Source organism: Sus scrofa, chromosome 3 (genome assembly GCF_054392235.1).
Source record: "Sus scrofa isolate SSC_HxYL_T2T_F1_AM1 chromosome 3, Sscrofa_HxYL_maternal_Yorkshire_Landrace_v2.0, whole genome shotgun sequence".
Taxonomy (NCBI): domain Eukaryota; kingdom Metazoa; phylum Chordata; class Mammalia; order Artiodactyla; family Suidae; genus Sus; species Sus scrofa.
The window spans coordinates 98,476,685-98,504,318 of NC_139385.1; the positions used below are offsets into that span (position 1 = coordinate 98,476,685).

Below are 27,634 nucleotides of genomic sequence, written 5' to 3' on the forward strand. Positions count from 1 at the left end.
CCAAATTGACATGTTACTTTAAAAACAAAAAACAAAGAAACAAAGTAAATTTCTTTGAAGCATCATCAAATAAATGGAACCTAACTTATGAGTCACTCCTGAAAGCTCTTGGGAGCGGAGCCCAGGCCACACCCAGTACAGCCTGGGTTGGGGAGGCTGAGGGTGAGGTGAGAGCATGGCTAGCCCTGGGGCAGCCCTGATAGTGGTGGAAGCCCGAGCTGGCACTAGAGACCAGCTTCCATTTTGGGTGCATGAGCCACAGCCTGGCAAAAACAGCTCCAGTGGGAGCCGCCGAGTGAGGGGGAGTTTTTCCGTCCTCTCAGGGAATACCTTACACCACGTGGGAAGCTGCACGCAGTTTCTGAGGTCATGCAAGGGCCACTGGTGTCTCAGATGAAAACTTTATTTAATCACTGACAAGAGGCTTCCAAGAAGGTTTTGGATGAGCACGCAGGGAAACCTGAAACCAGCGCGGGGACGCTTAGCAGCAGACAGGGTAGGAGAGTGCATGACTTTGAAATACTCTTGGTCAAGATCTCTGTGTGTTTGGCTGACCCCTACCTGAAGGCAGAGTGAAGGTGCCCACCCCTTGGCAGAGGACTGAGTCTAGAAAGATTAGGGGAGCAAGCAGGCAGGCAGCATTTCTAGGAAGCCTTCCAGAGCTAGAGAATACACAGAGCAAAGTAAAGATTTCCAAGGGAAAGCACTGTGTGACTGTGTGAGCGCCAGAAGGTGTGGCAACAAAGAGGGCGGTCACAGTGGCTGCAGCCATGCATCCTGCTGGTCTTCCTGCTGGAACTGGGAACTGACCCATTTTGTCCACTACAAAGGTAAACAGGTTTCTTGAGAAGAGGAGAAAGTGAAAGAGCCTGAGAAATGCCTCTCTATACTCCTACATCTAGACAGAAGAATACAAAATGAAAAGATATAAAGGGAAAAAAAATATTTGGAAGAGATCAGAATCTGGTTGCAGGGGAAAAGAAGGTGACATGAAAGACAAAGAGAAGAAAAAGTTCTGAGTCACTGAAGCTGTTTAACAAAGCTGAGATTCTTCTAGCAGAGATGATTCAAGATTCTCAGAATATGAAATAAGATCACTGCTCCACAGAACAATAATAGGAATTCACTGTTACTAGACGGTTCCAGGAAGAGTGGTTCCCTTAGGGCCTATGGGAGGAGCCGCCTGGAGACCTGGCTCAGTCGAACTCTGGGTCTCTGGGTCATCATGCCAAACTATGCATCCGTTTTTGCAATACCCATCAAGATTCACTACCAAACCTTATTTTACCAAGATTCACTTTACTACCTCTTCCACTGAGTCATGAAAGAATAGAGAATCTCGAATGTGTCTCCAGAATTCTGGTTGTTAACTGCTTTTAGGTGAGGGATTCCTGAGAATCTGATCCATTCCTCACATTCACAACATTTTATGTATAGTTTCTCTGTAAAATTTTGCGTTCAAGTTTCTTCTTTGAGGAACCATTCTCTAAAACCACTGACATTCTGAAAAGGAAACTTAAGAACTTGAGGGTGGACTTTAAAAAAGTAAATGACATGGTGGTATTTTAACTGTCCAACACAGTGAAAGGGAACAAACAACTTTGGAAGGGAAGGGGAGGCTATGGGAAGCAATCGGGTAGCTATATAGATGGTGTCAGAGGACAGTGTCAAGTTTTCTGGGACCCGGTTTAAGGTACTGGACAAATGGGTGGGTTCTGGCAAAGGAGAGTCTATCTTATGGGGGCTGGAAGCAATGTGATTATCAAGGGACTGATGAGATTTTAAACTGTACAACTGCATATATAAGGATGTATGTTTGTCATGGATAGAAAAATGCCTAGGAGTTCCCATCGTGGCTCAGTGGTAATGAACCTGACTAGTACCCATGAAGATGCAGGTTTAATTCTTGGCCTGGCTCAGTGGGTTAAGGATCCGGCGTTGCCAAGAGCTGCAGTGTAGGTTGCAGACACAGCTTAGAGCTGGTGTTGCTGTGGCTGTGGCGTAGGCCAGCAGCTGCAGCTCTGATTTGACCCCTAGCCTGGGAACTTCCTTATGCTGCAGGTGCAGCCCTAAAAAAAAGAAAAGAAAAGAAAAGAAAAGAAAAATCCATAGAAGAGAAGCCTGATAAGTCATGGGAAAGAAAAACAAGAGTCAAGAAGAAGATATGACATTACAGTCTAACAAATAGAGCCTGAATTTTGGACAGAGAGCTGCTCTGTGAGGATGATAGGTTCTCATGGGCAACACCTCATGGGACTTGATGACACGGTGTTCTGTGCTAGAACATTGCAGCAGGATGGTGCCTCAGCCAGGGAGGGCTGCCATAACAAAATACCACATGCCGGATGGCTTAAACAACAGAAATTTGGTTTCTCACAGTTCTGGAGGCTGGAAAGTTTTGAGATCAAGGTGCTGACCAATTGGGCTCCTGGTGAGGGCTCTTTTCCTGGTTTATAGACCCCATATGCGAGTACACAGAACGTACCTACCTGACCTTTGCTCAGGGCGTGTGTGCATGGAGAGAGAGAGTGAGCTCACTGGCATCTCTTCTTACAAAGATACTAATCCTGTTGGATCAGGACCCCACCCTCATGACTTTATATAACCTTAATTATTTCTGTAAATGCCCTCTTTACATATCCAGTCACATTGGGTGTCAGGGCTTCAACATAAGAATTTTGGCAGGGACACATTCAGTCCCTAAGAGACAGTGATTCTATCCAACATACCCAGAGCATTAGAGGAGTGTGACTGTACAATTAGAAATGTTCATTAGTCTGAGTCCTTGAATTTGGGAGGGAAAGAGTACCAGAAAAGTCAGATTAAAAAAAAAGAAAGAGAATTGGTCCTATTGAAAGTGGTTTATATTGGTTTTCAAATGCTTTTAAATCATGAAACTTTTTCTTCAATCAAATATTACACAGTAGAACTCAAGAATAAAAAGACAATCCAATTTAAATTAGGATTTGTACAAACACTTTACAAATGACTAGTAAGCAAATGAAAAAGTGCTCAGCATGATTTTTTTTTTTTTTCTCTTTAGGGCTGTACCCGTGGAAGCACATGGAAGTTCCCAAGATTGGGGTTGAATTGGAGCTGCAACTGCCAGCCTATGCCACAGCCATGGACCCCAGCTGCATCTGAAACACATGCCACAACTTGTGGCAACACTGGATCCTTAACACACTGAGCGAGGCCAGGGATCAAACCCACATCCTCATGGATACTAGTTGGGTTCTTAACTCGCCAAGCCACAACGGGACCTCCATGCTCAGCATGGTTAGTTGTCAGGGATACATAAGTTATAAACACAATGAGATTACACTATCTACTCCTCAGGACAGCTACATTTTACAAGTCTGACGACACTAAATTGGCAACTGGCAATTTCTTACGTTTTTGGTGAGAAAGTAAAATGATACAACCATTTTGGAAAAAGACCTGGCAGTTTCTTAAAAAGTTAAACATGCAGTTCCCCCTATAACCCAGAAATTCAACTCCTACATACTTATTTACAAGGAAGACAATATAGGAGTTCCCGCTGTGGTACAATGGGATTGGTGGTGTCTTAGGAGCACTGGGACGCAGGTTCCATCTCTGGCCTGGCACAGTGGGTTAAGTACCTGGTGTTGCTGCAGCTGTGGCTTAGGTCACAACTGTGGCTCAGATCTGTCCTTGGCCTGGCAATTCCATAGGCTGCTGAGCGGTGAAAAAAGAAAAGAAAAGAAAGAAAAGAGAGAGAGAGAAAGGAAGGAAGAAAGAAAGACAATATATGTTTACAGAGATTTGTTCCAAAATGTTCATAGTAATTATTATAACCAAACATGGGAAAAACATGTGTCACTGATAGCTGTGTGGCTAAACAAACTGTGCCATATCCATACAGTGGAATTCCACTCAGCTATAAAAAGGAAGGGACTATCATTACACATGATACAAAGAAATCTCAGAAACATTTCTCAGTGAAATAAGCCAGAAAAAAAACAGTCCTAATTGATCACTCCATTGTAGATGATGTCTTGATATAGAGAAAACTAATCTATGGTGAAGAACATTGGAATCGTGTTTTCATATGAGGGTGGAGTGGTGGTGCAGATTGGCCGAGAAGTTAGCAAGAGGGAACTTCCTGGGCTGATGATAATATTCTATTATCTTGATAGGTGCTTGAATTCTACAGGTGTTATGTGTTTGTCAAAGCTCGTTAAAAGGAATCTTAAAATGTGTGTATCTCAACTATATGTACATTTTACTTAAAAAATGCTGAAAAACATTCAACTCTAGGTAATGGTATGCAAGTTGAAACATTTAGGGGTAAGTAACCTGATGTCAACAATTTACCTTGAATTATAGAATCTAGGTGGTGGGTTATTAGGAATTCATTGTATCTTTTCATCTCATTTGTATGCTTGAAACTTTTCACAACAAAATGTAAGGAAAAATTCTGCACAGAAGCTCAATGTATAAAATACAAAAACACAGAGTGACTCTGGAGCAAGGGTAGGGCCTCAGAGCCCCTCTAGTTGGTCCTAACTTGTTTCCTGGGGTTGTGGCTGAGGAATCTTCCTGGAACTCTGGGAGTTAGAGCTTGAAATTACTACAGTAGACAGAGAGCCCACCTGGTCAGGTTGGGGATATGGATGATGAATTCTCAAGACCAACCATACTCTAGCTTGGGAGCATGATGCAATAGTACCACAGGGATTTCAGGTATCTGAACACCTGCCCAGACTGTAGTCTCCTAAAACCAGGTTATTACTAACTTCTTGACTTGTCCTGCTAGCAGTCTCATTTCAAAAAAATGTAGAAGTATCAAGGAAAAGTGCTACATAGAACTGAAGTCTGATTGAAATGGAAGGTCTGATAGGTGGCAGTGATGAATCATTAGGAGAAGACTACCATGTGGCTTTGGAATTTGGGCTGGACAGAGGAGGGAACACTGGACATAATCAGAAGTGCATCTTAGAAAAGGCTACCAAAATGATAATGTGATATGACTTTAGCAAGTGAAAAAGAAAAGAGTAAGGCATCTAAGGAGACCAAAGGGGCTGAAGAGGGAGTTGGTGTGGGCAGCTTTTAAACATACAAATTACAGAAAGAGGAGGGCGTAACCAGTGATGAACACAAATGTCTCATACAGACAACTTTAGTATAGTTTCAGGAATGCTAAAGTCAAAAACCAGACAACTGAAAAGAATTTTAAAGATGTACTGAGGGGTAGAAGAAAAACAGAGAAAAATCAGGACCATTTCTTATATGAGATGGTTTAATATGAATAGAAAGATTTACTTATCTCCTCTATTAAAGGAAACATTCTTCCGACCAGAGGGGGCCACATGTCCTTGAGTAAAGACACCTTCAAATGTGACCACAGAATTAAGGCCAGTAATAGTTGAGAGTTTAGAAACCAAGAGAGGTGGCAACCAGGGGAAAAAAAAAAAAAAAAAGAAAGAAAAGAAAGAAAGAAAAAAGAAGAGAATGGTTTCTGTATCCAAAAAGGGAAAACTTCAGATAAAGTCGACTCTGGCAGATATTGACTCACGAGTTGATGCAATCCCTGGAAAATTCTAGGGTGAATTATTACACAGAAGGTCAATAAGCACTTGGCAAAGGAAGTAGTGGTGATGAGGCAGCAAGAACGGTTTCCTGTGCAGTAACTGCATATCTTTTATTGGTTGGTTTATTAGGAGATATCAGGGATAACAGAGACACAATCTGGTTTTCAGCAAGATATTGCTAAGTCTTAATGATATCTTTTTGTTGTTGTTGTTGTTGTTGTTGCTATTTCTTGGGCCGCTCCCGTGGCATATGGAGATTCCCAGGCTAGGGGTTGAATCGGAGCTGTAGCCACCGGCCTACGCCAGAGCCTCAGCAACGCAGGATCCGAGCCGCGTCTGCAACCTACACCACAGCTCACGGCAACGCCGGATCGTTAACCCACTGAGCAAGGGCAGGGACTGAACCCGCAACCTCATGGTTCCTAGTCGGATTCGTTAACCACTGCGCCACGACGGGAACTCCCTTAATGATATCTTGTTGGGAGTTCTCTTCTGGTACAGGGGGTTAAGGATCTGGTGTCACTGTGGTGGCTTGGATTACTACTGTGGCACAAGTTCCATCCCTGGCCCGGGAACTTCCATGTGCCACGGACCTAGCCAAAAAAACCAAAACAAACAAAAAACAAAGTTTTGTTGGACTAGAAATAGAAATGCGCTCTCTATGATGGCATAGTCAGATAGATGCAAATGTCTGTTACTGATAGGACTGCATTAATGAATGGAATGTCTAATTGAATGAGGGCTCTTGGTGGTGGTATTTGGTTGTTCTAGTCTTTTTTTTCCTTCCATGATTTGTAACTCACACTTGTGAAATCAGAGGATCACGTGACCCTGGAAGGGAAAGTAAGTACTTTGAAAGGTATTTCAAAGATGCTGACTGACAGGTTGGAACAATGAAGGAGAAAATAAACAAGACAAATCTTATTTGCTACAAATATAAAGTTCTATACTCAGAGTTTAGGAAATCAGTTGTTTAAGTCCAAGATGGGACATAACCTGAACATTTTTGGGAAATAACATCTACGCTTCAATTGTGTGGTGTGGTTGCCCAAAGAGCTGATGACATTTTAGTCTGATTTAATACAAAAATAAAATTGAAACAAGAAGAATGCATCTGAAGCACTGAATTTGGTTTAGATGAGAGAGTTTAAAATGGAATTGAAATGGGAAAGGGAGATTAAGAGACACAAACTTTCAGTTAGAAAATAAATGAGTCTCAGGGATGAAAGGTACAGAGCGGGAAATGCAGTTAATAACAACGTAATAACTTTGTATAGTGACAGATGGTAGCTGGACTTATTGTGGCTATCATTGTGTAATTTATAGAAATACCAAATCACTATGTTGTGCACAAGGAACTAACACAGTGTTGTGGGTCAATTATACTTCAAAACAAACAGACAAACAAATAAGCCAACAAACTCATGGGGAAAAAAAAGATCAGATCTGTATCTACTAGAGATAAGGGTTGGGGGAGGGGTGTTGGATGAAGGCAGTCAAAAAGTACAAACTTCCAGGAGTTCCTGCTGTGGTGCAGTGGGTTATGAATCTGACTGCAGTAGCTTAGAGAGGCACAGATTCAATTCTGGCCTCGCACAGCAAGTTAAAAGGATCCAGTGGATCCAGCGTTGCTGCAGCTGTTGCTCAGATTCAAGCCCTGGCCCAAGAATTTCCATATATTGTGGGCATGGCCGTAAAATTTTTTTTTTTAAAAAAGGTACAAACTTTCAGTTATAAATAAGTACTAGGCATGTAATGTTACAACACAATGACTATAGCTAACACTGCTGTATGATATAATGAAAATTGTTAAGGGAGTAAATCCTAAGAGTTCTCATCACAAGGTAAACATTTTTTTTTGTTATTTTGTATCTGTATTAAACGGTAGATATTTACTAAACTTATTATTAGAATCCTTTCATGAAGTATGTAAGTCAAATCACTAGGCTATATACCTTAAACTTACACAGTGCTGTATATGTTACAGCCCAATAAAACTGGAAGAAAAAAACCAAATTTTTAACAGAATTGATAAAATGGATTTTGCTTAGAGAAGAAGGCAGCTGGACACCATGTCACATGGGATGTGGCTAAAGGGACTGGAGATGTTTACGCTGGAGAAAATGAGATTGCAGGGAGTCAGATATGATCTCCCCACATATTAAGGCTGTTGGAAGGCTGGATTCAATCAACAATGATTCAGAAGGCAGAACTTTGGCTAGAGGCCAAAAAAAAAAAAAAAAAAAAATTCATGCGCACTGTGTATATGGAAAGATTGGCCAGTGGAAAACTGCTGGATAATTCCGGGAACCCTACCCAATATTCTCTGATAATCTATACGGGAAAAGAATCTGAAAAAGAATGGATGTGTGTTTACATATAAGTGAATCACTTTGTTGTACAGCAGAGATGATCACAACATTGCAAATCAACTATACTTCAATAAAACTTAAAATTTAGCTCAGTATAGAGCAAAGCAGTCTAACCATGGGCCTATTTAAAAATGAAGTGGGCTGCTTTGTAAGGTAGTTAATTCTTCATCTCTAGAGGTATCCTAGTAAAAGCACCAGTCCAAGACAGAGTGAAAATTCTTACTTTGCAGTTTGTGAGATGTTGGACTTGATGACCACTGAAGGTTTTTGAAGGAGGAATTCTATGCAATGAGACTCTGACTCAAATTAGTAAACATAATATCATGAAGGTTTCTATATAGCATAAATAATCGTGATACTGTAGATAACATTATCAATTGCTTATGCCTTCAATATTTAAAAATCCATGTAGGAAGTTCCTGTTGTGGTGCAGCAGAAATGAATCAGACTCATGTCCATGAGGAGGTGAGTTTGATCCCTGGCCTTGCTCAGTGGGCAGGGGATCTGACATTGCTGTGATCTGTGATGTAGTTCACAGACATGGATTGGATCCCGAGTTGCTGTGGCTGTGGCATAAGCCAGCAGCTGCAGCTCTGATTTGACCCCTAGCCTGGGAACTTCCATATGCCCAGGTATAGCCCTAAAAATTAAAATAAATAAATAAATAAACATGTAGATACAACAGACAAACTTGGATTTATCAGAGACTGAGAAAGTATATATAATAAACATGCAACATTACCTTGACAGGATATGAAAAAAGCTTAACGAAACCAAAATCATCTCCTGTGGCTAAGAGGGAACAGTCTTTGGTGAGACTGGCAGCATTTACATCAGTCACATCACTGTGTACTGGCCAGATTCCCTCACAGGTGGGGCCCAGAACACAGGTCCATGTGTCCCACTCTATCTTCTCAATCTTGAAAAGAAGGAAGGAAAATTAATATGTTTTGTACAACCTAGAGATCTTGTTTTATTTAAAAGAAACAAACTGAGGTAGGGTAGTTATTATTTTTTTCTTTTTTAGGGCTACACCCATGGCAAATGGAGGTTCCCAGGCTAGGGGTCTAATTGGAGCTATAGCTGCTGGCCTAAACCACAGCCACAGCAACACCAGGTCCGAGCTGTGTCCGCGACCTACATCATAGCTCACGGCAACACAGGATCCTTAACCCACTGAGCAAGGCCAGGGATTGAACTTGTGTTCTCAAGGATACTAGACAGACTCGTTTCTGCTAAACCATGACGGGAACTCTGAGACTGAGTAGTTACAAATGATGACTTTGTCAACACTAGGCATTTGCTGTATGCTGCAGTGCATAAGCCCTCAGTTCATTATTAGGTGGCATATGCATGGTCTCAATAAACCAATACTGTAGTCACATCTCCATATATTTTCCCCTAGATAAAATTAACATTGTGTGGGGATTCCCTTGTGATGAGAGTTAGGGATCCAGCATGGTCAGTGCTGTGGGTTCCATCCCTGGATTGCGGACATCTGACAATAACAAAGTATTTTAGTTCTTACCTAGATAGTTATCACTGGACATGCCATAAGCTAGGGCAGGGTTTCTTAATGTCAGCTTGATTGACATTTTAGGCTGGATAATTCTTTGTTCCTGTGCCTGGTGAGGTGTTTAGCAGCATCCTTGTCCTGCATCTACTGGATGCCAGTAACACTCCCTCCCCAGGTTGTCTCCAGATATTGCCAAGTGTCCCTGGGGGAGGCAGCAAAATTGCTTCCGATTGAAAATCACTGAGCTAGATGGACCAGTGTGGCTGATCATTTAGCAAAGTATTTTTTTCTTTTCTTTTTAGGGTTATACCCGCAGCATATGAAAGTTCCCAGGCTAGAGGTCTAATTGGAGTTACAGCTGCCAGCCTACACCACAGCCACAGCCACATCAGATCCAAGCCATGTCTGTGACCTACATCACAGCTCACAGCAACGCTGGATCCTTAACCCACGGAGCAAGGCCAGGGATCGAACCTGTGTCCTCATGGATACTAGTCAGGTTCGTTTTCTGCTGACCCACAATGGGAACTCCAATAAAGGAGCACTTTAATATCTATCATATTTAACAGTTTCCTCATGACTGTTTCTTTTTTTAAAAAAATCTTTTTGGAAAAGGAGATTTTCCAAATCCTTTATACTTAGTGGAAGGGACTGAGAGTATTGATAAGTAAAACAAAGGGTCACGTCTCTGGAGCTCTTCGTGGTGGCAATTCTAGGGTGGACAGGCTGAGTAGACATTAGCTGAAGGGTCTCTCCAACCAACAGCACCAGAAAACAGCCTCTGGAACAATACCTATGCATTGCAGAGACAAGTTAACTCTTCAGAGCCAGAGCCTGGCATTTCAGGAAGCCTCCTAACACAGATTTCCCTTTTGTACATACTTTTAAAAACATAGTTGCTCATCTGTCCCCACAGGGCTTCATCCTCCCTTACTATTTGGTCAGATCGCATTTTATTTTAGTATTCTTATTCGGGGGCATAAGAACAGGCAAGGCAAAACACAGGTGAAGTACATAAAATGATGCTGCATGGTCTAGGCTGGGATCACAGCTCCAATGTCTTTTTACGTTCTTGGAGCCTTAATTTCCCTGTCTCTATGATGAGATTGACAACTGTCATGCAAGGTAGTGGTGAGGACAGAAATATAGGTATGTGAAGTGCCTGACACATTCCACAGGTGTTCAGTGAATGAATGACATAATTAAAAATATCCCTTACTCAAGGCTATTAAAGTTTCTCCATATAAAAAAGTTAAAGTGAAGACTGATCAAAGATGAATAAACTGGAGTTGGGGAGGGAGGTCATGAGTGAACAGTGTCCATTAATACAATGCCATCATCTGGGAGTTCCCGTTGTGGTGCAGTGGAAATGAATCTGACTAGGAACCATGAGGTTGTGGGTTCAATCCCTGGCCTTGCTCAGTGGGTTAAAGATCTGGCATTGCCGTGAGCTCTGTAGGACTCAGACATGGCTTGGATCTGATGTGGCTGTGGCGGGCAGCTGTAGCACTGATTAGACCCCTAGCCTAGGAACCTCCCTGTGCCTTGGGCACAGCTCTAAGACAGACAGACAGACAGACAGACAGACAGACACACACACACACACACACACAATGCCATCATCCATAACAACCTGTATTTCATGTATTATGGGAGGATATGAGTTCAAATGTCTCTGGGCATACTTGAAAATGCCAGTATAATTTATATTACTGGCTAAATGAGGCTAGAGAGAGGAAGAGACTTGTCCCTCAGCAGTGTACCTTTGACCCCTTTTTCTCTAAGGAAGCAATATTTCTTATTCTTTCATCAAAGGTTATATAGCAAATAAATGATTCAGATTGTCTCCCGGGACTAAAAAGACATCCTCAGTGTTCATCCAGGTAATGACCTTTTAGCCATTAGGGTTCGCTATGCTGAGGTGGTGCAGATGCTGAAAGAGGCACTGGGCCACAAGGGCAGCCAAGCTCTTAGGAGGAGCTTTTAGGAAGGTATTAACTCATGGATTCAAAAATTTTGTCTAGGGAGTTCCTATCGTGGCTCAGCGGTTAATGAAATTGACTAGTATCCATGAAGACTCGGGTTTGATCCCTGGCCTCATTCAGTGGTTAAGGAGCTGGCGTTACCATGAGCTGTGATGTAGGTCACAGACACGGCTCAGATCCTGCATTGCTGTAGCTATGGCGTGGGCCAGCAGCTGCAGCTCCGATTTGACCCCTAGCTTGGGAATCTCCATATGCCGTGGGTGAGGCCCTAAAAAGACAAAAGACAATTATCTAGGCTTTGATTTCAGCAATTTAAAAATTATGTATGTTGCTAAGAGTACAAGGAAAATATGAAAAAAGAAAACAGTTTGCTACATTAGGATGGTCAGGTTGTTGTGGATAGTTTTGTTTTGAAAAATAATTTGTTCACTGTTTCAGAAGATACTGTTTATGATTACAAACTGAGAAAGCATGTTTCAAAAATGTATGTTCATAAAAAGCTTTGCATAAAATCACAGGGCATGTGGGATGGGAAAAGCAACAGGTCGTATCTACATTGTTAGCTCGGTCACTGTCTCTGGCAGAGAAAAATGAAGCAGAATGCCAACTGTGCGTTACTACATCTGTCCTCAGAAAGTAGAAACCAGATTTCAGATTTGATCAAGCTTAAATATACACTAAATATAACCCATATTAGTGAACACAAGATAGGTTTTATTAAAATGTACCTATTAAATCTTCATAAAGTGTTTTTTAAAAAGATTCGTGTGCGGTTGTTACCTCTGAAGGTCTTATTATATGCCGTTTGCCTCTTGGAGCTTCAAAAAAGAGTTGTTCTTTGGCACCTGAATTAACCTGCAGCAATTTTCCTGTTAAGACAAAGTAGAAAGACAATTAAACTCTGCACTTATCATTTTGTTATAAAGTGATGAGCATTATTGCAACTACTGTGATTCATTTTAATCCAAGTCTCATAAATTAAGTAAATATACGTTGATCATCCAGAAATGCACTAAAGATAATTACATGGCAGGGTACAAACCCCAAAGCTATGATTTTTAAAAGTATGAACTTCATAAAATCTGACCTTGAACATCCTTCAAAAATTGAAGAATCAAGTTTGCTATGTTTTACTCTGTTGCATTGCAAACAGCTATTGTTCTAAAGCCTGACAATATCTTTTTTTCCCCTGTCTTTTCCTGTTGTCTCCTAGCACCACAGAGATGTAGTAAAAGAAAACTGCTTTGGCAAGAATTATGGTGCCAGAAGCAGGAACCTTGTAAGCATTCTTGTTACTAAGATATATATTCTAAATTTGCCCTTTAACATTCAGAAACAGGAAGGCTGGAAGGCATGAAACAAACTGTAAATGCTCATTCCATTCCCTCTTCCCTTTTTACTTGAGAATTTGTAAAGAAATCCAAAATTTTCCCCAAAACAAAATGTTGAGCAAAAAGTCTTTCAGTCTGATGTAAAATTTTAATCTAGATTCATTTGGATTAATGTTGGGAAAGACTGAACTTCCTAATTCTTTTCCTACCACCTCAACGATCAGTTTTATTGCTTGAAAACTGAAATGATTCAAAAGATAGACTTGTTAGTAGTTTTTCCAGCAGTTTTTAAATTATGGAAAACCACCAACACATATGGATATAATAGTATAAAGAAGCTATGTGGTCCAGGTCCAGCCTCAATGGTTACTAGCACATGGCCAGCCCTGAATCTCCACTCATTCGCTCACCCCAAATTACTCTCAAGAAAATGTCAGATATCCTAGCATTTCATCTGTAAATAATGAAATGCCCCCCTTCTTCTGAAACTATTTATATCTAGTAGTCTTGTTACGTCCTTCTTGGCAAAAATAATACCAAAATAAGAACTTTGTGATTTATATTGTGTTTTGTAATGTTTAAGTGGGTACCACCTAGGTCTGAAATCTAGCTTGGCTAACCTTCAGGAGTTGCAGGGCTGTTTCTAAGTGACTAATTAAAAACAGGGTTCTCTCATTTCATAACTGAAACCTGAATGGTTTCCAATTTGCTGAGTTATAACATGGGGATGCAGGCGTTTTTCCTTGGCTGTGAGGAGCAAGTAAATTCGAAACTGTTTTCTCTGAAATGGGCACATTTCCCCGAATTTAAGGCTGAACATACACAAATGAGAAGAAGAGGGAAGGGAGTTAGCTATGGTGTTTAGCATCATAAGAAAATGAATAATCATTATTTTTCCAGAAGACATTTTTAGAATTCTCAATTCTCAAGACTACAAATAACAAAGGTTGTGGGGAAAGAAAAGATCCAGTGAAAACACTCGTTGACTATAGATAATTTTAGATGATTTTTAGCCACGAGATCCTAAGAGAAATCAAAGGATTGTAGATGTTGGATAATCCTAACAACTCACTTTATATCACAGTCTCAAAGATCATACTTTAGTTTATAAAACAAAACAAAAACTATTAAAATAGCTCAGTGAAGTACTTTGTGACTGCAAGAAGGTTTAAAAAAACAACCACAACAGACCAGCACCAGAAGCACCATAGACAATGTGTGTGTACCTACCTAGCCCATACCCCTTCCCTGAGAACTGCCCTCTACCTGGGGCTGAGCCTCTGTGGTCATGTCTGGGCTCTGAGGGTGGACACCCACCCAGGACAGGCCAGGCTGGAGACTGGGCTGGGCAATCAAATTCTCTCTCCTGGGAAACTGGAATCTTAGGCTATATCAGTGGAGGCCTTCCTGGGAGGAAGTGTGGACTTAGAGATTGAAGTTGGCATTCTGGGGCAACAAAGAGTGAGTCATGTGCAAATGAATTAGGGAAAGACTGCTTTGCGAAGAGAGGGATCAAAAGCAGGTACCAGGCCCTGGAGAGCAGGGGACACGCAGGTACCAGGCCCTGGAGAGCAGGGGACACGGGGCCTCAGCACAGGAAAGGAGGGGAAGGGAGCTGCCAGGTTGGGTTCTAGGCATTTTCCCATTCATTCCTAGAACCAGTTTCCCAAGAGATATGGCTTCCTGCTCTTGGAGTCTGTGAGACATCCCTATTTTCCCAGTAAAGTCAGTCTTTATTCTTTTTAAATTTAAACTGCTTGAGTAGGTTTCTGTTCCCTGAAACCAAGGATACGAAGATATTAAAAAAAATCAATTATTCTTGTGTTAGAAAGGTAGAATTATGGGTGTGGTTTTCCTCCAAATTTTCTTTACTGCTGATATTAAACTGTGGTGTTTGTTTGTTTTTTTTTTTTAGCATAGAGGAACTATTTAGGTCACCACTCCCCGCCCCCACTGGCTGCTGCGCTGTAATCTATAACTACAGAAATATTCTGAGCACAGGAGCAGAAGCACAGAGCAAAAAGTCTATAATCCATGTATAATTTGTCCCTGAATAACAGCAACCCTATTCTTTTGGAATCCTCACATTTTTATTCACTAGAAATGTCTACTCACACAGAATAGGAGAAATGAAAGAGGCAGCTGCTGTCCTCATCACCAAACAGGTACAGTAACATACACACTGCGCACACAGAACTTTAAAATCCACAGAGTGATTCATACATGTCACCCCAGTTGCTATCTAATTTACAAGTTAAAACAATTCTAAAATTGGTATTAAATGTACCAAACATATCAGGCCATTTGCAATGAAAATGGATATGAGACGTAATATTGTGGCTCAAACTGTTAATTGGTAAAAAGATCTCACAGTTCCGACATTTCTGGAAATGAACTAATGGCAGCTAGAAAATACCCTTCTGTGTTTTCTCTCTCTTTCCACATCTTTCTTTCTTCTTCAAGCATTCTGTGCAGAAGCATTCATTCAGGGGTAGCTGGGTTCCTGCAAAAGCCCCATGCGCTTTTCCCTTTTCTAGGACCTGCGGTTGCCATGGACACGGAAGACTGCGGAGGCTGGCGGCTGTGCCATTCCCCGCCCTGATGAGCCAGCTGGCTCTGGCAAATGCTTTCACTATTTTTGACAAGATCAAAGGAATGAAACAGATCCCTGCTCCCGTATTCTGCTCACTATCCTCTGCAGGCCCTGCTGCGAAAAGCTGGGCTGATCTTGAGGCAGCCTGACACATGCTTGAGGGCAGGCATTTTAGGAACTGGGATATCAGAACTACAAGAATATCAATATGACACATGTCTCATGGCAACGAAATTGGAGTTAAACCGGGGAAAATTCACGGGCACACTCACTCTTACTCTCCAGATGGCGTAACTCTTCCCTAAAAATCAAAAATATTCTATTCTCCTCTCAGGCCACAGAAACCATTTGGTCTGATCCTTTTAACTGACTGAAATGGCCACTTAGGATGAGAGGCATCGTGGCTTTTCAAAGACCTCAGCATCCTTACTCTCACTGCCCTTTCCATCATTCTGAGCACTAGATGGACCACAGTCTCTGGCTTTGGGAAGAGATATGGAAATAGTGAGGTGTGCTTCTTTCCCTGCAGAGTGATGGCTCCACACTGAGGGCCTGAATTCAGACCCCTACCCAGGGGCCTCCACCGGGGCAGCCCACTGGCCCAGGCTAAGGTCTCACTCTTCTCACCTGGGATCTACTCCCTTTTATACCACATCTGACACAGGGCCGACAACACATTTGACGACTGAAAAAAACAATAACCTTCCCCAAACACAAATACAACTACAATGTCCCACCTCATACTCATTTAGGACGGCTACCGTCAAAAACAAAACAAATCCCAGAAAATAACAAGTGCTGGTGAAGATGTGGGGAAGCCGAACCTCTAGCGCACTGTTGGTGGGAATGTAAAGTGGTACAGCTGCCAGGGAGGGCAGTATGGTGGCTCCTCAAAAAACTAAAAATGGAATAATTTTTGATTCAGAAATTCCATGTCTGGGTATATACTCAAAATAACTGCACACTCATGTTCACAGCAGCATTATTCATAATAGCTAAATGGTGTAAGCACACAAAGTGTCCACTGATGGATGAATGGATAAACATATGTGCCATATACACACAATGGAACATTACTCAGCCTTAAAAGGGAAGGTAATTCCCTTCCTTCCTTCTGTTCTTTCTTTTATTTTCTTTCTTTTATTTTCTTTCTTTTCCTTCCTTCCTTCCTTCCTCTTATGCCTATTCCTGTGGCACATGGAATTTCGTGGGCCAGAGATTGAATCTGATTTGCAGCTATGACCTATGATCTACCCTGAAGCTGTGACCATGCCTGAGCCTTTAACCCACTGCTCCAGACTGGGGATCAAACTGTAGTCAGATTCTTAACCCACTGCACTACAGCAGGAGCTCCAAGAAGGTAATTCTGACACATATTAGAGCCTGGATAAACCTTCAGGACATTATGTTCAGTGAAATAAGCCAGTTACAAAAAGACAGATACTGTATGATTCCACTTATATGAAGTACCTAGAATAGTCAAATTCAAGAAGACATAAAGTAGAATGGTGCTTGCCAGAGGTTGGGGGAGGAAAAAAGGGGAATTACTATTTAATGAGTAGAAGGTTTCAATTTTATAAGGTGAAAAGAGTTCTGAGATGGACGGTGGTAATGGTTGCACAATAATGTGAATATATTTAATGTCACTGAACTGTACACTTAAAATGGTTCAAATAGTCTACACTGTTGATGGGAATGTAAATTAGTACAACCACTGTGGAGAACAGTATGGAAAAACTAAAAATAGAATAACCATATGATCCAGCAATCTCACTTCTGGGCATATATCTAGAGAAAATGTAATTTGAAAAGATACATGCATCCAAATGTTCATTGCAGCACTATTTACAACAGCAAAGTCATGGAGGCAACTTAAATGACCATCAGTTGAGGAATAGATAAAAGTGTGGTATACACACACACACACACAGTGGAATATTACTTGGCCATAAAAAAGAATGAAATAATGCCATTTGCAGCAACATGGATGGACCTGGAGATTATCCTATGAAGTGAAATAAGTCAGACAGACAAAATTATCATATGATATCACTTATACGTGGAATCTAATTTTAAAATATGCAAATGAACTTATTTACAAAACAGAAACAGACTCAAAAGACTTCAAAAACAAACTTATGGTTACCAAGTGGGAAACATGGGAGAAAGAGTTAAATTGGGAGTTTGGGACTGACATATACACACTACTATATAAAGAATAGATAATCAACAGGGACCTACTCTGTAGCACAAAGAACTCTACCCAATATTCTGTAATAACCTACATGGGGAAAGAATCTGAAAAAGAATGGCTATATTTATATAAATAATTGAATCACTTTGTTGTATCCCTGAAACTAACATGACATTGTAAACCAATTATACTCTAAAATAAAAAACTTAAAAATGGTTAGGATAGTAAATTTTGTTATGTGTATTTTATCTTAATTAAAATAATTTAAAGAAACCTTCCCAATCAAAACATGATGTTCTTCCTATGTCCCATTTTCTCCTGCCCCTTCACTCCATAAAATGTAAATAATAAGTGGTTTTAACTGCCTAACAGTCACTGTGATGGTGGGATTCACATGTTGTGTCAAGCCTTTTGTTTGTGTGTGTGTATATCTGTGTGTGTGTTGGCTTCTAAATAAAACTCACCACACTCTATTCTACATATGGATAAAGATGACCCTCACTGTTCTAAATCTTTTTCAAAAGTGGCCATATCTAGGGATGTTAGTCAGCAACAGATAGGGTGAAATCCTTGCTTTTTAAAAAAATGATAAAGGGGAGTTCCTGTTGTGACTCAGCGGAAACGAATATGACTAGTATCCATGAGGACGCAGGTTTGATCCCTGGCCTTGCTCATTGGATTAAGGATCTGATGTCACCGTGAGCTGTGGTGTAGGTCGCAGATGTGGCTTGGATCTGGTGTTGCTGTGGCTGTGATGTAGGCCGGCAGCTAGAGCTCTGATTAGACCACTAGCCTGGGAAGCTCCACATGCCATGGGTATAGCCCTAAAAACAAACAAACAAAAAAAAAAATAAAAAAGATAAAGCAGAGAATGGGAAAGAAGGGGGTTGAGAAGCAGCTGCTTCCATCCCATCCCCCCGGCCCAGGCCTCCCTGGTTTCAAAATGCCTCCCAGGCGGCCAGTGTCCTGCTCAACCTAAGTGCCAGCTTCAGCCTTCAGCACTGTGTCCAGATGGCCTTGGCGTGAAAGTGAGAGGGACTTATCTGATCTCTTTTTGCTCTTGTCAGGACTTGCACCTCCCACAATAAATGCTGTGCCCTCCCATCTCTTGTGCGATGGAAAACGCCTGCAGGTTGTAATGCTTAAATCAAGTTCAAATAAGTAACCCCTGCCTGGCAGATGGATCAGTCTTTGGCCACTACTTCAAGCAATAAGTGAGATAAAAATATTCTGGCATCTCTGAAATACTCTCTCTTTGGTCAAGGCCCTCATCACCTTTTTCTCTTGGTTTATTTTAGTGGCTTTCCAGCTCCAGGTTCATTTACCCTCCTCTAGATGGTAGGGAATGCCCCACTCTAAATCCCTCAGAGTTACTAATGCCTGCAGGATAAAGCTCAGGTTAAACTCCTTAGCATGAAGTAACAGTCCTTTACTGGCTGCCTCAGCCAGCCTCTACGCATTTCCTGCTCTACATGCCCTCAGCCACTCAGCATCACTGTTTCTTAATCCCCCCTGTTCCTCCTACCTCCACACAGCGGTACACCACGTTCCTTTTGAGCCTGGAATGCTCGTCTGTCTTACACTTCATCATCTGTTGAACTTGTACTCATCTTTCAAGATGTATCTCAAAGGTCATCCTTCTATAAAGGCTTTGCAGATTTTCCTGGCGGTTCTTTCCTCAGAAATACCACTTTCTACCACAATGGATTAAAGCTTCTCTGAAAGCTGAGAGCTTGCCTATGCCTAAATGCCTGCTCTGGACTCAACATCAGCCAAATCCTTTGGATGGGTTTTTAAAGAAGCATGGATGCTGCACCTGGGTGGTTGATGCTGCACCTGGGTGGTTAACGCTGCTTGGCCCACTGGAAACCCCCTTTCCCCCGCTTACCATTTCCCCTTGACCCACCTTTATAACCATGCCTTACCTAGTCTGTGCTCTTGTATTGTTCAGGCACAAGTATGACTCCCATACAAAGTTCTAAACTCTGCAGAGAGCAGGAACCGCGTCTCACTCCATTCTGGATCCTCCACATTTTCTGGTTTAAGACTTTGCATGTGCTAAGAGTTAGATTTGTTACATAAATAAATAGACAAATCCCTATGACATCTGTGGGCATGACTTGGAGGAGGTGGGGGAAGGTTGGGAGTTTTAGAGAGCAGAGAAAGTCTAGGTGAGCTGAACGCAGTTTTCTACCTCCAATGGAGGATGGAAATTACTAGAAACTTCTTGGACAGTTCTCCAGGAGATGAGATTTGGTAGGAAAAGGGGAAGGAGTGAGGAGTCGATATAGTGTGGCAAGGATACAGCGTGCCATACACAGATGTGAACTGGTGGCTTGCTCTGGCATCACATACCTTTGACTGTCTTAAAACCCAATGGCTTGACTTAATAATAACAGTAGTGGTAGTAGTAGTAGTAGTAGTAATAATGATAATAATAATAATACAAGATGGAAAAATACTTAAAATGTTAACAGCAGCTGCCTCTGGATTATAAAATTAAAACCATTCATATTGTGAGTTTCCCCCCTGTTTTTCTTTAAAATTCAAATGGCATTTGTTCTGGGAACAATATAAGGATGGACATGACTTTTTAAAAAACAAATTATATTTTAAAAGCCACAACATACATTACCTCTAGAGTCCCAGTCAATGTGTGTAATGTAACTAGAAGCACCTTTACAGATGCCAACCCTCTTGCTTGTCAGTACATTGTAAATATCCACAAAGTTATCATGTGATGCCACGGCAAGGTATTTTCCTGTGTCTGTAAAGGAAAATGCATGGTTAACACCAAAACATTAGCATTTTTAAATGGGTTAAGGGTCAAGGAAATATTTAAAAAGAGTCCAGTCTTGTAACTTTGGGTCCTAAGCTATTTTTTACAGTCTTTTGCTGCCATCTTCACCTTTTGAAAACTTAATGTCAGAGATCATTTCTTTTCTGTGATGGAAGGAGACCATGTCTTCAACAGTGTCAGCATTTACAACCAGGAAACTCCCATCATTCAAGCCGACTGCTAAGGCTTTCCCATCAGGGGAGAAGGCACAGCATCTTCCACCTATGGGAGGACCCACAAAGAGCATCGTTATGATCTCTGACTTTGCTATAAAACAAGCCACACAAAGAGAGGGGGGTAATGTGCATACGTGCATGAACATGAGACCGTGTCTTTACATTAACACGACTTGTGAGAACAGCTAATACTTCATGATATAAAGCATCTCTTCTCTCCAAACCCAAGGACAACGGTCATAATATGAAAAATAAGTTTCCAATTTCTTTGAGGTTTACCCATTCATTTCTTTGTATCTGAATACCTGGAGTTTTCAAGACATAAGTGGAGTGAATGGAGAAAAGGGATAAAGGATGAATATAACCAACATTTCTGCTACCCAGAGGTGATACTTAGGAACAGGAGCTCTGTAATAAAATTTCTGGAAACTCTTTTTAATATCATGCCTCACACACAAAACTTGCTTGGAGCACTCTGTTGTCCTTTTAGGCACTCTAATTCCCTGATCCACGGACCACATGCATGCTTCTCGAGGTGGAAGATTTTGTTCCTGCCTCTGCTGTCATGAGAAGAATGGAACGTGGACATTCTCTCCAGAAGTGTCTGCCAAACTAACCAGGTCTGGGCTGGGGCTGCTACATGAGCAATGCTTTCCACTGCTTTGCTTTGCTCCCACTCCACAGGGAGACACTTTTGAATGAGGAGTACGGACGCTGTGAGGATATATTTAATAGGAATCCTATTTAAGAGTACACCCAGCTCCGACCTGTTTTTATTGTCAAGACTTTGGTGAACACAGCCCAGGAATGGGACAGTCATGCAGCCTTGTGGTACAGCGTTCCAAACTGAGCTTCCACACCCACCCCTTGGCCATGGTTCATGGCATGTGAAAGCCACGTTCACACCAGTAACTTTAAATTGGTTCCTCTAAACTATCTTTCCTCCCTTTCTCCACCCATTCATGTTGCCGTTATTTACCTACTATGGATCAGGCATGTACTAGTGCAGAAAGAAGAGAAAGACCAGTCTGCCTTTGAGGAGACTCATTAGATTAGGTCAAGCATAATAATTTATTGTATGAACCAGGACACTTGAGAGTGAAAGAGAGAGCTATTAATAATTACACCAGGATATCAGCTGTGAACTATGCTGAATGGCCATCCTATCTAAGATGTGTTAGTAGTCGCTCTTCTGAACTAATTTTTAAACTAGTGAATAAAGTCCACTATCTGAAATTCAAGTCACTCACAGTGAGGCCTTGGTCTGTCCTTTTACCCTGTATAAATTCGTGGCCAAGTTATTTGATCTTGTAGTGGGTAAGAGCATGGGCTTTAGGGTCAGCCCTGGGTTGGAATCCTGGACCCACCACTTACTAAGACCTGGAAGCCCAGTGTAGAGAGAGACATATGGTGGAGGGGGCAGTGCCCTGCAGTGCCCACAGGTGTGCTCTCAGAAGTCACCCTGCCTGGGCTTGAATTCAGTTCCATCTCTTACTAGTTCTGCAAATTTGGGCAAATGACAAGTTCTCTGTGCCTCAGTTTCCTCATTTGTAAGTGGAAATAATAAAGGCCTTACTCACTGGGTTCATGAAAGCCAAAGGCAAAGTGCTAGCAAGTCACTGGCTCAGCAATAGAGCCACCATCCTGGCTGCCACTACTGTCCTGACACCTTTCCTTCACTTCCTAGCACAACACATTCCCCATGTCTATGTATAAACACTTTAGGGCCAGACCCCAATCTCATCCTTTTCTGCCTTAACTTTCACAAATCCTTTGAGCCTCAGCTCTCATGTTTCTTCCCTGATGAAGCTGTCCCTGGCCATGTGCCTTGCTCTTATCCTTTGTGCCGGAGATCTTTCATTTGTCCTCACCCACTCTCCACCCTGCTCTGGACCCAGAGCTGGCCTGTGTGAACTCTTATCAATGGGCTCCCTCGCCCTCTGGCTTCTGATTCATTTGGTCAAGGGGCAGCAGGAAGGAGCAGGAGACGGGAGGGAGGGATTCAGGGAAAGGAGGATAGAGGATGGGGAGTTGGGGCACAGGTCCCCTGGCTGCCTCCCTGCTGGGTCACTGCATGCCGCTGAGTCTCCAGGCTGATGGCCACAGCTCCTGCCAGCCTGTCCTCTCACACAGCTCTTACTTTAAAGGTTCTAGCAACTCCCTGCCTCTTGCCCCTGCAGACCCAGGGCTGGTAGTGGTGCCTGGCTATTACCAGCAGCACCGTGCTGCACGAGCCCTGGTCACTTCCCTACACCTTGCCCGCCCCTTTATAAACAGTCCCATTTTGAGACTCTCCTCAAATTACCCAATTTGAATGGACCAGCTGCTGCTGGGACTCTCTTAGAATCTTGTCTATCTCTGGCCCTAGAGCTGTGACTGTTCCTCCTGGGATCCCCAGAACCTGATATAAAGAAGCCACTTAATCAATGTCTGCTGCATTTGGACTTCTTGCTTTACTTCAGTTCTAATGTGAATAGGTATTCAACACATATCTATTCATGTCTTGATATTAACTATTAGTTTTATGCTGCCTTTCATTGTTCAGTAATATAATCAGTTCTGGAGACTGGCAGACATAAAAACAAACTGTATTCTTTACGAGCTGATGCTTTTTAAAAAACTGATTCCCACAGTTCTAGATGAGAAGAGGAAGGACATATTGCCCCCAGGTGGCAAATGTCTGTGCAGTGCAAGAAAATGAAGTGAGGACGAGAGCTGGGTACTGATGGGTCAGGCCAGCCTGCTGGCACAATGCTACATGTGAATAGCTATACAGAGACGAACACTAAACCTCCGTTGCCCAGCATACTCAGGCGTATAATAGGTGCTCTCAGTAAATATGAGCTGAATGAATGAATAGTGAATTCAATACTTTCAGTCGTAAATACTTTTAGAGATGTGTAAGGTGATGTCGCATACCTTTTTTGAGTTTCCGTACCGCCAGCATACGATGCTGGGAGGATAATTCCCAGATCCGAAGTGTTTTATCATCGCTTACTGTGGCACAGATGGGCAGGAGGGGGTGAGCTGCCAGCCCCCACACTTCTCCCTCCATGTGCCCCTATGGGAGAGGAAACGAGGCAACATCAAGTCAGTCCATGCTTCTTGGCTAGCCCTTTTGCAGGCTTGTGCTGCACATTCGGCCTGAGAGGCTCCCAAACAGGTGCAAATATGAATAAACACAGTAGGAGCCTCCTTCAGCTAAAATGATTGCACTGAATAAAATTTCATTTGAATTCGAATCTAAAGCTGGGCCTACATGATGTTAAAGCATCTGTTTGGAAAGTAAAGTATGGATTCACATGCTTCTAAGGTTTGTTTTTATGATGCCAAACATCCTTTGACTTAGAAAGTCTGAGGGAATAATGCGCTGACCTCACTTTATCCTGTTTGACATCAAATAAACACAGTATATGCGTATCTTCTCATTCAACAGCTTGATTACGACACGAACCACTTTCATCAATAAAACCATATTCTAAAAGATGTAGTTACCACCTATCTGTCAGAGGAATTAGACAGCAATAGCCTGTTAATTAATTATTCCATATTAGTCCTTTGAATGCCCAGCATTTGGCAGGGCAGAAATAGAGCTAAATCTTCATTTCAAGTGTCCTGGGTATAGGTCACGGTCAGCATTAATTCACCAATTGTTCTATCCAGTGAACACAGAAAACTGAAGGGACTTGACAAGCACTGGACCAATTCCACATGCTGATGTTTTATCAGAAACACACTTAACTGACTTAGTGTAATAACTGCGATGAAACAGTATTTAACAAATGAACAATGGGGGAAATGAATCTGATTCTTCTCATTTATCACTCTATAAAGCAGTGTAAAGAATAAATTAGATATGGGACAATAAAACAGACCAGATTGTTTACTGAATTTTTGCTTTTTAGGACTAATTATAAAACGGCTTTGTTAGGAGTTCCCATTGTGGCTCAATGGTTAACGAATCCGACTAGGAACCATGAGGTTGCGGGTTTGATCCCTGGCCTTGCTCAGTGGGTTAACGATCGGTGTTGCCGTGAGCTGTGACGTAGGTCACAGACGCAGCTTGGATCCCGAGTTGCTGTGGCTCTGGTGTAGGCCAGCAGCTACAGCTCCAACTGGACCCCTAGCCTGGGAACCTCCATATGCTGCAGGAGTGGCCCAAGAAATGGCAAAAAGACAAAAAAAAAAAAAAAAAAAAAAAAAGAAAAGAAAAGAAAAGAAAAAAAAGGCTTTGTTAGTAAAGCAAAAAGCCAGACCATGTGCAGGTATCTGAAAGGTGTTTGTAGCTGGAATTCTCTGGGGAACAAGTGGCTCTCCAAAGAGAAACTGGTCACTTCTAGTTTAAATGGGAAGCTGTCTGAGTAATTTGGCAGAAGATACACAGTTCACAACACAGCTGACATTCAAATATCTGAGAAGGGCTGAAGGGTGTAGATATTGTTTTGAATTTATTAGATTTAATAATGAATCTGATATGAGCACCCCACACCCCCAGTTTTCTAGTTTTCTCCCCTTTAGAAGCCTCCTATCCCCAAAGTCATGGTCAGAAGATGCGTCAGAGGTCAGTCTGCCTGGGGCTCTTTTACAGATGAAGCCCTTTTGAACACTGAGGACAGAGTTTGGGGGTTCTGAGCCCCTTTCGAACCACTGCCTCATGTACTGACTTAAAAATCATCTTCCCTTAATCTGATTGTGTACTTTAATTCCTATATGACATAGGAAGGGATAGTGAGCGAGGCAGCTGGAAGTCTCTTGGGTAGCACAAGGCAAGGAGCTTAGGACATTTCTTTCCTACTGACCGTCCATAAAGCTGATCATAACCAGCTACACAAGTGAAAGCTGATTATGTTCAAAGTACCACAATGAGAATTTTCAGTACTCACTTCCTGTCACTTCTCTCTTCCCCCAACCTATTCTCTTAAAAAAATCAGCAACCTACTCCAAGCGACACTGAAGTGCCATGCTACCAGAACTGGAAAAGTGATTCTGAAATTTTCTCATAGCAGCCTAACTGATGGTCTTAACCATGTTGCCTCTACTGTTCCTTAAATGCCCCCCGCCCCGCCCCGTGTCCACCTCTCAGATGAGGACTGTGAGCTTCAAGAGAAGAGGAAGGCCTGTTTCACTATGCACAGCACACAGCATAGGGCTGGTCTCAGCAGGAACACACAAACATTGACTGAACTGAACTACTGAGTTCTACCTAGGAGGCAAGGGCAAATGAGTGACAGCCCAGAAGTGGAGAGAGAGAGGCTGAAAAAAAGGAAAAAAGGAAAAAAGGAAAAGCATGGCACATATTTAAGGAGCTGTGCCTTCTGCACCATGATCATGTATCTCCACACATGTATCTCCACACAGAAACATGTGGGGAACAGCCTGGTATAGTGACAAAGAAAGGGCTCTGGTCTCCAGCAGTGCTTGGTGGGAATCCCAGCCCTGTAGTTCTTAGCATGCGGCTGTGGGCAATTTACTGGGCTTTGGGTCCCTCATCCATAAAACAATTACAACTGAGCAAATTTGTCATGGAGATGAGAGAGGAATTTTGCACAACAGTACTTCCTGACACATAAATGGCACTCATGGTTATTTGTATTATTAGAGCATCAGAAACAAATACAGTAAAGAAGAGAGTTGTAGAGAATGAAAAAGTGAAAAGTCTTTATTATCAAGTTTAAAACATATTTAAATAAAATTAGCTCAACTACTATACTTTTTAAAATTTGAAACGGTAGAGTTTAAAGTCTTACATGGCTGTTTAAATCATACTACAGTATAAATCTTACAACGCATTTAGCAATATAGCATGTAGCAAACAATTTAAAGTCTCAAACATTTGGGGATCAGAAAGAAACTTAATTTTCAATAACATAAAATAATAAGTCATGGTTGGAAGGAAAAGGAAATCAGCTTGGAAGGAAACCACAAAGGCAGGAACACTTGGAGGAAAAGGAAGTCAAGCCTCAAGTACACATCTCAGCACAGTTCTCAACCTGGGCTACCCAGCATAATCAGCACAGAGCTTCTCAAGTTGGTTTTTAACACAGATTCTTATTCAAGATATCCGGAGTGGGGCTTGGGCACATGCATTTAAAAGACCTGATCCATGATGTGTGTGTGCAGACCTGTTCTAAGTTATAGCAAAGCAGAGGGCCTCTTTCATTGGGATCTGGGGGGTTGGTCCTGAAACAGCAGCCACAGGCATCAATTAGGTAAGAGAAGGAGGTAAAGCTTAGATAACTGGTCCATATTCCTTCCAGGCCACCTTCTGAATGCACGCCCTCCTCCCTTCCCATGCCTCTCTCATCCATAACGAAGGTCCCTCCATCACCACATTGGGCAGGACTATCTCCTCACCTCTGCACACTCCCATTAGGTGAAATCTGACCACATCTTTGATCAGAGGATTCTGTTGATGTTAATTTTAATCTGATTTTACCTGAATAAGATTTTTGTAAAGAGTATGTTACATGTTTATGTGAGTCAAGGCTGAGACTAGAATGATGCACAAAGTCTAAGGAGACACATATTTGTAAGTGTGCAGAGCAAATAATTTTTTGTCAGTGTGACAGGTTTTTGCCAGATTGAGAGGAAATATACCTAAGGAGTATATTTGGACCTGATTCAGATGATGAAATTATGGACTTTGAGCAGATATTGTAAAGGGCTGAGGCTCTGGGGGGCCTTAGAAGGGGGGAAGGTATTTTTCACGTGGTAGTAGCATCAATAATTGGTAGGCAGAGGGCATACTGGGCATGCTGTGACCCTCAGAATCCTCTTCCTGGTTTTTGCACTCTTGGGTAATTGTCTCCCTTTGAGTGTGGTATAGCCTGTGGCTTGTCACCAGCCAACAAAATACGGCAAAGGGGGTGGATGTTCATGATTACAGGTATGTGAGGATTACTTAAAGGCACTGTAGTACCTATTTTTTCCTCTTTCTTTTGCTTGCTTTGAGGAAGCAAGCAGTTGGGTTGGGGAACCGCATGTGACAATGAACTACAGGTAACCTCTGAGGGCAGAGAGGAAACGGAAGTCCTTGGTCCGACACTCACAAGGAACTGTACTCTGCCAACAGC

General features: G+C 42.0%; 1 protein-coding gene across 5 annotated transcripts in view; it reads right to left on the minus strand.

Annotated features, from left to right (window-relative positions):
* EML6 (EMAP like 6) overlaps positions 1-27,634 on the minus strand; it is a 285,307-nt gene that overhangs the window by 47,077 nt on the left and 210,596 nt on the right. For all 5 annotated transcript variants that reach the window (XR_014841946.1, XM_021087539.2, XM_085019292.1 and 2 more), the window contains 5 exons: positions 23,481-23,622; positions 20,455-20,607; positions 20,182-20,313; positions 12,209-12,297; positions 8,670-8,846 (listed from right to left, as the gene is read on the minus strand). Coding sequence is in view for 4 of the 5 variants with exons in the window: in XM_021087539.2 (XP_020943198.1) it covers positions 8,670-8,846; positions 12,209-12,297; positions 20,182-20,313; positions 20,455-20,607; positions 23,481-23,622 (693 nt within the window). In the remaining variant the exon portion in view is untranslated. The remainder of the gene's footprint in view (positions 1-8,669; positions 8,847-12,208; positions 12,298-20,181; positions 20,314-20,454; positions 20,608-23,480; positions 23,623-27,634) is intronic.